Source organism: Quercus robur, chromosome 8 (assembly GCF_932294415.1).
Source record: "Quercus robur chromosome 8, dhQueRobu3.1, whole genome shotgun sequence".
Taxonomy (NCBI): Eukaryota; Viridiplantae; Streptophyta; class Magnoliopsida; order Fagales; family Fagaceae; genus Quercus; species Quercus robur.
In genome coordinates, this window is record NC_065541.1 from 62,117,309 (window position 1) to 62,126,639 (window position 9,331).

The window sequence follows — 9,331 nt, forward strand, 5'->3', positions numbered from 1 at the left end:
TACTTCCGGAAACCACTACACGTGGCAAGGCCTATCCTCTCACAAAAAATTAAAAATAAAAATTAGGGGTTTACAAGATTTTAAGAACTAGTCTTAAAAAAAAAAAAGAAAAAAAAAAGGTGAGTTATTGTGGTAACTGACAATTGCCAGTAAATTACTGCAAGTTCACCGGCTGGTCCGGTTATGTGGCCAAGAAAACTAATTAAGATATACGAGTATAAATAATTCAAGGGGTTTAAGCTACTGTTTTGCGTGGTACTTGTATTTCCTAAGGGGTTTTTGTCCTTTCTTTCTCGTTAAACCAAAAAAAAAAAAAAAAACCGACAAAAACTAACTGAATTTTTTTTTTTTTTTAAGAGAGAATTGAAAAACTATTTTCCCGTAGGAATTCAATTTCCAATTCTTTGTACAGATCTTATTCTGGTTTCTGATTCTTTCATTTAGTTTTTAGTTTTTTTTTTTATTCAATTCTTTTGGGATTTGCATGTTTCCCACGCAAACTGTTTCCGTTGGGAGAATTTGGCATCTGATCGAATTGTAGATTGGGAAAACAGAATTTGAAGCGGAGATCGTTGTTGAAGAGGTGAGTTAATCTTCAATCTTGTATGGGATTTCGATTTTTTTTAAATTAATTTTTTTTTTTTTTTTTTGCATTGTGATCCTGTTGCTGAATTTTTCATTTTCTTGGGAATTCTAAGAGATTTGAGTGTCTGAGAAAAGTTGTGGGTTCGATCGGATCGGATCGTGGAAAGTTAGGCCGTATTTGGTTTTTTTTTTTTTTTTTTGAATTGGTCTTGGTTTTGGAAATTTTGAAACGTTGAAAAGTTGGAATTGGGTTGTTTTGTTTTGTATTGAGTTTTTTGGAATTGGCTTTTGAGGACTTGGGTGTGTGGAGTTCAAATGTGGGTTTTAGTTTTTTATTGCTATATTAAGCAATCAATGGTGAATTATGGGTTTTGGGTTTCTGTTTGCTAATTGGGATGGTCTTGTTCTTGTGAAACTGTTTGAAACCTCTGTTTAAGTGTCTGAATTCTGATCCACGGTTTCGGTTTTGGGATCTGAGGATCAATGTCATAATTGCTGTGAATTGGATCCATTAAGAGATCATTTGGTTGCTAAGGAATTAGAGTAATTTGCACACAAACACACACATGTTGAAGCTAAAGTGTTCGTAATGTTCATTTTACTTGGATTATTTAATTGCTTGGCTGCTTAAGCTCTGATGGTTTGCTTTTTTTTCCATGTTTGATGAGTTTTCAGAGTCAGTATATTAGCAATGAATTAGGATTTGCAGTAGTTGTGGAGAGAGAGAGAATGGTATGAATAAGAAAGAACAATGTACATCCGTGAGTTGGAATTGGCAATTCTTGTGTCCTCGCAATGTCACCTTTGGATTGCTTGGTTGTTGTTAGTATTCACATGTCATTTGTTTATATCCTTTGAGTGGTCATTATTCATACAAACACACACACACACAAATTCACCATACTGGATCATTGTAAATAAACTCCGACTGCTAATCTTGTTTTTTACTTCTGGGCTCTGGCCAACTGATGTGTTGTGGGTTTGAGTCTTGGAATTAGCCTTTCTAAAGTTGTGGTAAAGTAGCCTTGTGCACCGTATACTTTTTTATTTCCTTCAATTGTAGTCCTTTAGATAGTCTAAAAGTCTTGCAACAGTATATATTTCAATAATTTGTATGAAAGGCATGGTTACAGAGTTTTGTTTTAGTGTGTCTGAAAGCAATTAAACTTAATATTCATTACTTGCTTCTTGTGGCTATTTATTAAATACATTGGTCTCTTTTTGGGTTTTGATGGCAGTGATTAGGATCTGGGTAGTGATGCTTCTTTGTGTTTGATGAGTTCTTATTGCCATGTACTTCTGAAATATGGTGTTTAAGAAGAGGCAAGATCATGGATTTAATGGCTTCCGGCTCCCCACTATACCTCGGGCTCCCAGATCTGTTCGAGTAAGTATTTGCCTGGTGCTTTCTATCATTCCGGGAGCTGAACTCTGGTTCTAACTCTGTAAATTTTGATTTTGGTTTCAGAGGGGCTTGCGTAAGAAGACAGTTGAGGATACTCAAAACTGTGCATTTGAATTACTGGCTTCCATAGCTGGCGAGTTGTTGCGTGAAAGTGAAAGTTCTGCTTCCAGTAATGCATCTGAAGGAATTGATCTGCTGGCCTGTGGCAAAGATGCTGTTAAACAGGAACGAGAATTTGAGGATAAACCATTGAAGGCAGAGTGGTTATATCAGAGAAATTGTGGAGACAGTTCTTTTGCCTTTGAGATGGCCTCACAAAACATCAGTCATAAGAGTACTCTGAAGGAATTCTCACATGCTGAAAGTGATGATGTTTTGGAACGCACTTCATTCATTAAAAGTTTCGATTGCTCACAGAAAACTGGCGGTGATGTGAAGTCTGTAATTTGTAAAAGCAAGACTGATTCCGAAAACTATTCTAGTAAAGTAGAGGGAGGCTCCCCTCAATTTGGGGAGTCTTGTGATGCTAATGTAAATATTGAAGCTGAAAGACAGCTAGAGGTTGTGGGATTGAAAAATGAAGATGCTAATAAGCCTAATATATGTAGTTCAAAGGTTCCAACAGAATTGTTTCTGGAATCTTCTGCAGCGATCAATTCTGACAGTAATGTCAAATTGCCATTGCGCCAGGACTCTGTTCCTAATGCTTGTTTTCCCAGGCATAGGAATGATATTAAGTTAGGTAGTAGAGATGATGACGAAAATTTTTCTAGGTGCTTTAAACGTAGTACCAAGTTGAAGGCATTTAGGCCTCCAACACGAATTGCAGATCGAAGAATAAGGAAGCTGCTGACTTCCAAATACTGGAAAGTAGCTCCAAAATTGAAGGATTGTGAACTTCCTAGATCTGGTAAGCAGCTGATTAATGGGTTGAACATGTTATGATTCATATTCATGGCATGCTTGTGTTTCATTTCTATTTGATCATCGTTATTATTTCTTATTAATGAAGTTCATGATTTTAGCATTTGTAGATGGGGGATTAAAACCTCTTTATCGCAAGAGGAAAACCTGTCATGACCGTCAAAGCCGTCAAAAATGCCAACGTGACATTCTCTTTAAGAGGAGGAAATTGTTTGACCAAATTTCAGTAGTGACTTCTGATGGTGGGTTCAGTAGTGAAAGTGTTTCTAATTCACCCGAGAAAGGCATGACTGAAGATAAGAATGACTCAGCTGCAATTTTGCATGGAGGTCCTTTTCCACCTTGTAATCTATTAAATGTTTCTTAGTATTGTTCAGATTTGTGGTTTGTGGTCTTCAATGGTTGCACTGAATAATTGTAGTTGTTTTTGCAGCCAATGGGGTATCATCTTCGGTTTTGGGTCATCAAGCTTCCTTTCACTCCAAGGATTCTCACGGTACTAGAGCAATTTCCTGTTTGATGTGCATTGTCTTGTTTCTCTATATTTTTTCCTGGCACGGGAGGTTCTTACACCATGTTTGTTTTTCTGCACAGTGAAATTTAGCATTAAGTCCTTTAGGGTACCAGAGCTTTTTATTGAGGTCCCAGAAACTGCCACTGTTGGTTCATTAAAGGTATAATAGCATCTCTTCTTCTTATTCTAAAACTACTACTGTTTTTCTCAGCCCCGTAATTGAACTACTGAGGCTATATGCCGAAGTATACTGTATAATGATATCTGCATAACTGCTTGTCTGTTGCAGTAATAATAGGTTTTCTTCATTTTGGCTATTGCTTAGTGTTGTTGTTGTGGGTTTCTAATGGTATTATATTACTTGTAGAGGACTATTATGGAGGCTGTAACTTCTATACTTGGAAGTGGATTAGACATTGGGATTCTTCTTCAAGGGAAGAAGGTTAGAGATGACAACAGAACTCTAATGCAGACAGGAATTTCTTGTAAAGACAATCTGGATTCTCTGGGTTTTATGTTGGAGCCCAATACCGTGCAAACACCTCCACCTATGTGCTCTGGCGATCTTCCTCCTCTATTATCATGTGACTCTTCTCAACTTTTAACAAGGTAATTCAATTGCTTTTGGAAAATCCTTTTGTCATAGTTAGCATTTGCAGGGGTGAACTGTGAACCATTTGTTTATTATTAATAAGCTCATATGGTCAGCAATTTTTTTTTTCTTTCCCTTTTTGTAAATTTTAACTTTTTATTTTGCATTTTTTTCACCTACCATTGTCAAACAAAAATATTGGAAGGCTAGGATTGTAGAGTCAAGAGGTCCAAGGAAGTTGTTAAATTTTTATCAGTTCTCATGAGGCCTAAAATTATTGTGAATCTAGTTGTGTTAGAGCAGCTTCCTTACCTTGACAATTCTTGATATTTTGATTAAGAAAGCAGTTTAAACTTCGGTGATTTGAAATAGCTTTGAGATTTTTTGTTTGAGTTAAGCTCTATTGGAATTGAGAATTATTATGTTTTGCATAATGCATTTTAGTTATTTTTTACTGTAGCTTACAATATATTTAATTCTTTTTAGGTCCCCAGAAAATCCTGTTTTAGATTCAGGGATCTCTGATACCTTACCTGACCCTCCACTGACCAATTCAAGCAACCATGTTGATAGTAATCATGATACAGTTTCCTCCCCTACTGACATGAATGACAAAACAACACCGGATACCAAAGCAATAGTTGCTGTTCCAGCGATGAGCATGGAGGCACTGGCTGTGGTTCCACTGAACCAAAAAACAAGACGTTCTGAACTTGTACAGCGTCGAACCAGGAGACCTTTCTCTGTGTCAGAAGTAGAAGCATTGGTGCATGCAGTTGAGGAGCTTGGAACTGGGAGGTGTGATGTTCTTTACAACTCGTTGGCTGTAGTATAGTATTTATTTATTTATTATTTTTAAAAGAAGAAGAGAATACAGGTTTTTAAATGGTTCACATTCTGCAGGTGGCGTGATGTTAAATTGCGTGCTTTTGAGAATGCAGACCATCGAACTTACGTAGACTTGAAGGTAATTGTTTATTTTGGTTATATATGTGAGAATGGAAATATATTAGAATTCACAGTTGGAATTATTTTTTGCCAAATTTTCACTTTATATTCGATTTTCAGAACATTTGGCTATCACTGAGTTGTATTTAATATATATATTTCAGATATAAAATCTTTTCCCTATCTTTATTGTTACAAGTCATGTCCACTATTATGCTAATGAGTCTTGGCTTAAATGACACTTCTTAAGTGTGGCTGGAGGGTGAGGTGATGAGTTTAAAATTCAGGTGCATGTTTAACTTGCAAAAAATAAAGTCATGTCTATTATTATGCTTGGATATATGTGCTTACTGCTTAGGCTAAAAAAAATGTGCTTAGTAAGATATTCTGGTGCATGTTTAGCCTAGACTTGAGGTTTTTTCCAGATGAAAATTTATTTGGTTTGAAACCTTATTTCTTTCTCTCTCTCTGCCTTTGATTTTTCTTATTTCTCTTCACTGAGTAAATACTAGTTTGCAGTAGTGTTGATTGTGTGGGAAAGCATAAGAAACTAACTGGTTTGTTTTGGGCATCATTATAGCTTCCAACTTTTGCTATATAACATATTTGGTTTCTGCAGGATAAATGGAAAACATTGGTTCACACAGCAAAGATTGCCCCCCAACAAAGAAGGGGTGAGCCTGTTCCCCAAGAGCTCTTGGACCGAGTCTTGGCTGCCCATTCTTATTGGTCTCAGCATCAAGCTAAGCCACAGGGAAAGCATCAGGCTGGAACTCCAAAGATCATGGAGGCACCAGCTGAGGTCCCCGTTGAATAACATGGAGGTGAAGGTATCCAAATTGTGATGATGTAAAGAGATAAAACAAAAAGGTTGACAGGAACAGAAACAAAAATTGTACAAATCAATTCAATTTCATGTAATATTCTCACTCAATTCATTGCTGGCTTTCACACCGTGGAAATGGTTGGCATTTGTAAATGATGTGATGTAATAAGGTCATCATTCTAACACAAGTTACATTGTTTTTCAGTTAAATCGATTCATTGTGTAGAGAACTTAGAGAACAAAATTGTAAAATTGTACAAATCATATCATCTTCTTTGGCTTTTCATTTGTTGTCTTATATTCAAAGTAGCAGGCAAGAATTCTCACTTCTTAAGTTGAAACTTTGTAGAATTTTCAATATTTTTTAGAACTGAAAGAAACAGTTGGTTTATATTAGACACTGAAGAAATTCATGTTCACAATTGTTCTTTTGCTTTACAAATGTTGAATTATTTTTTTGTGGTGTTGTTATACACTGAACACATTTTACACCATGTGTTGTAAGCAAGATGGGTCATGGGTTTTGTATGCTTTAAATAATTTAGAAATGGGCTTACAGGATGATAGTAACATTTTGTAACATCCAGGTTTTGATCATCGGCCATTTCACATAGCCTTAAAACAAATGTTACATTACTCTCTATCTTTGAGGTTACACTGCCCGAGATCAATATGGACTTCTGGATCTGAATTAAGCACATGGTATTTTATCAATGGTGATCGTGGCTGTAATCTGTATATTTAAGTACCCATCAAATGGTGTGGGCCGCATGAGCTAAAATTTTAAAAAACGCTTACATGACAGATTGAATGGGGGTTCTGGTGATAGTGTAGTAATGCTAATACTCTATGGTCATATTTTAAAATCAATATTTAATCACAATAATTAAAAATAAGAATTAAATTTTATTTTGATTTACTGAAACTTTTGGTAATAGAATTTTAATTGAAATAGAATTTTAAACTTTTTGAAATTTATGTAGTAGAGTTTTACTTCATATAAAATATTCTAACAACTAATAACTCACTTGATATTTGGATAAGTGTAATCGAAGGTTGCCCCAACCATTTTTAAATTAGAGTCCTTTTACAAATCAAATACCATATGTAAACAGCCTTAAAGAAAGCCCTCTAAATCAGAGTTTTGGCTTTTCTATTTAAGAAGAACAAAGACTTCTTCACATCTCTCTCTCAAACACAGAAACACACACATCATAGAGGAAGAAAGATCAAGATCGTGAAAGAAGGAATTGAAGATTGTCATCTCCAAAAGCGAAAAATGATGAATTTACTTAGAGATAGTAAAGGCAGCGATGAAGAGAGTAAAGAAAATCTAAGTTTGCCAAAAGACATGATATACGATATCATGCTTCGTCTTCCCGGAAAATCCATCTTCAGATTCAAGTGCGTGTCCAAGACACTTAACACTTCAATACTCTCCGACCCTTTATTCATTCACAACTATTTCACTCCAAAACTCCAACAAAAACAACTAAAAAAACCGACCCTGCTAGGCTTTTTCTACAGAGTCCACAATCCTCAAAACCTCAATCACTGTGTGGACCAATGTTACAAGGATCCAGAGGTCTCTTTCGAACCCATGTGTCATCAAGGTGTGCCTATAGCATCCCGTAGTTTTAAACAAGGTCTAGGCAATTTCATTGCTTCTTCCAATGGTCTCGTTCTCTATGGTAACCATCCCATGAACTATTATGTGTGCAACCCTGTTACTAATACTTGGTTTGCACTTCCTCCACCCATACATACTGATGACTATTACACTGAAGTTCCTCATAATGTGTATGCCAGTGATGACACGATAAAGAACTTAGTTGGATTTTATTGCCAAGAAGAAGATGAACAATTATCGCACCATGATATCGACGTAGATGCTATTACTAATTACATACGTCAAAGTTACAAGGTGGTACGGTTTTTTGTGAAGCAAGCTATTAACAATGACTGGGAAATGGTGGTGAAGATTTACTCTTCTGATACTGGAATCTGGAAAGAATCCAAGCTTGACTATTTTGGAATGCCGCTATATCATGTACTAGCTATGAGCTCATATAGCATCTCTATACGTGGGGTCTTCTTTTGTTCAACAACCATTTCAACAGGAATGCTGATTTTCGCCTACGTATTTAACATGGCGAAGGATGGCCTCGACGTGTTGATTGAGGGACCTTCTTCATCACACATTAATGGAAAAGCCTATGGGGCTATTGGGGAGTCAGATTTGGGGTTTCTTCAATGTGTTGTAGGCCATGATGAAAGATTTGAGGTATACATGTTGAAACAGAAACTGCATAATTATTTTGACAAGGAATGTTACCCTTTTGTCTACAGGTCAGAATGGACATTGAGGCGTAGAGTGAGTACTAATGCTATTACTAACACTCTGTCTCCATCCAAAAGAGGAACTTTTCCTGTTGCATTCCATGCTCAGAATTCGCATATTTTGTATCTCAGAATAGGGAATCAGATCATTTGCATTGATATGCAAAGTGGGAGACTGGATTTTGTCCCTTACGATCATTCCCATGGCTTGATTTGCTGTTCCTGTTGCTATTTGTTGGAGCCCTTTTTTCATAACCTGGAGTCATGGCCTTTGTCCCCTTTGCCTCGGCAAAATTGATCAACATCATTGGGGATATGGTCCTTTTTCGATTTGCAAAATTAGCTTAAGTAGTTTGGATTTTAATATTTTTCCAATCCTATCATATATAGGAATTGAGGTAGGGATAGTTTGAACTCAAGCATGAGTTTTTTCCAAACCAAATGAAAAATTATGAATTGTAAGCTTAAGCTAGCAGGATATAATATATGACAAATTTCTTGAGTATTAGTTGTGATAAATTTTGAAATTTTATTGTTTTACCTTTTCCTATTTAAAATAGGATTTTGTGTTGTTTCCTTTTTCTAGTTTAAGTTGTTTTTCTTTCTCTAGTTGAAATAAGACTTGTTATTTATTTTTCTTAAAGAACTATGAGAAAATCTTATTGTATTCACTCTTTATAATCCATCTAACACTTTTGTTAAGAAGTAGAGCAGTAGAGCTTATTAACACTCATCTAACATGTTAGGAACTGCTTGTGGCGGTTTCAAAACCAGAGGTGAATGTTGATTCTTTGCTCTCTTCTTCTCCTTCTTCTTCTTCTCTTTCTCTTTTTTTTTTTTTTTGTGTGTGTGTGTGTGTGTCGTTTTTCATAAAAAATTTATTAAAACCAGTTGTGAATATAATTTGCAAATAAAAGTCCAGTCTTAGTGATTTTTGAATGAAAACTTATAAACAACCTGTTCTAAAGTGCAAATTACACTAAGAATCCATTTAGTTTTTAGCATTTAAAACCATCAATATAAGGGTGAAATCAACAATTTGAGTTTTTTAATATAAGTGAAACCCGTCTCCATTACTATACTCCACCTCCTAATTCCTCCCATTTGAGTTTTTTTTTTTATTTTCCCCTCAAAGTTTATACATGTACAGACCATATATATCCCATGAACTTGAGTAGAGACTTGAGAGCATCTCCA

General features: G+C 35.6%; 2 protein-coding genes across 7 annotated transcripts; both read left to right on the forward strand.

Moving 5' to 3' along the window:
• Positions 1–281: 281 nt before the first annotated feature.
• Positions 282–6,080, forward strand: LOC126697522 (telomere repeat-binding protein 4-like). Of its 6 annotated transcripts, none has more exons than XM_050394547.1 (10): positions 282–583; positions 1,824–1,972; positions 2,054–2,900; positions 3,025–3,258; positions 3,348–3,410; positions 3,509–3,588; positions 3,796–4,037; positions 4,507–4,818; positions 4,924–4,987; positions 5,588–6,080. In XM_050394547.1, the coding sequence occupies exons 2-10, from the start codon at positions 1,892–1,894 to the stop codon at positions 5,783–5,785; spliced, it is 2,121 nt and encodes a 706-aa protein (XP_050250504.1). In that variant the 5' UTR covers positions 282–583; positions 1,824–1,891; the 3' UTR covers positions 5,786–6,080. The 6 variants fall into 6 exon arrangements, with proteins under 6 accessions (XP_050250504.1, XP_050250505.1, XP_050250502.1 ...); XM_050394548.1 differs by having other exon boundaries at positions 3,025–3,243; positions 3,336–3,410; XM_050394545.1 differs by having other exon boundaries at positions 284–583; positions 3,016–3,258.
• A 993-nt stretch (positions 6,081–7,073) lies between these two features.
• Positions 7,074–8,432, forward strand: LOC126696588 (F-box protein At5g03970-like). Its single transcript, XM_050393297.1, has one exon. The coding sequence runs from the start codon at positions 7,074–7,076 to the stop codon at positions 8,430–8,432; it is 1,359 nt and encodes a 452-aa protein (XP_050249254.1).
• The last annotated feature ends 899 nt before the right edge of the window (positions 8,433–9,331 follow it).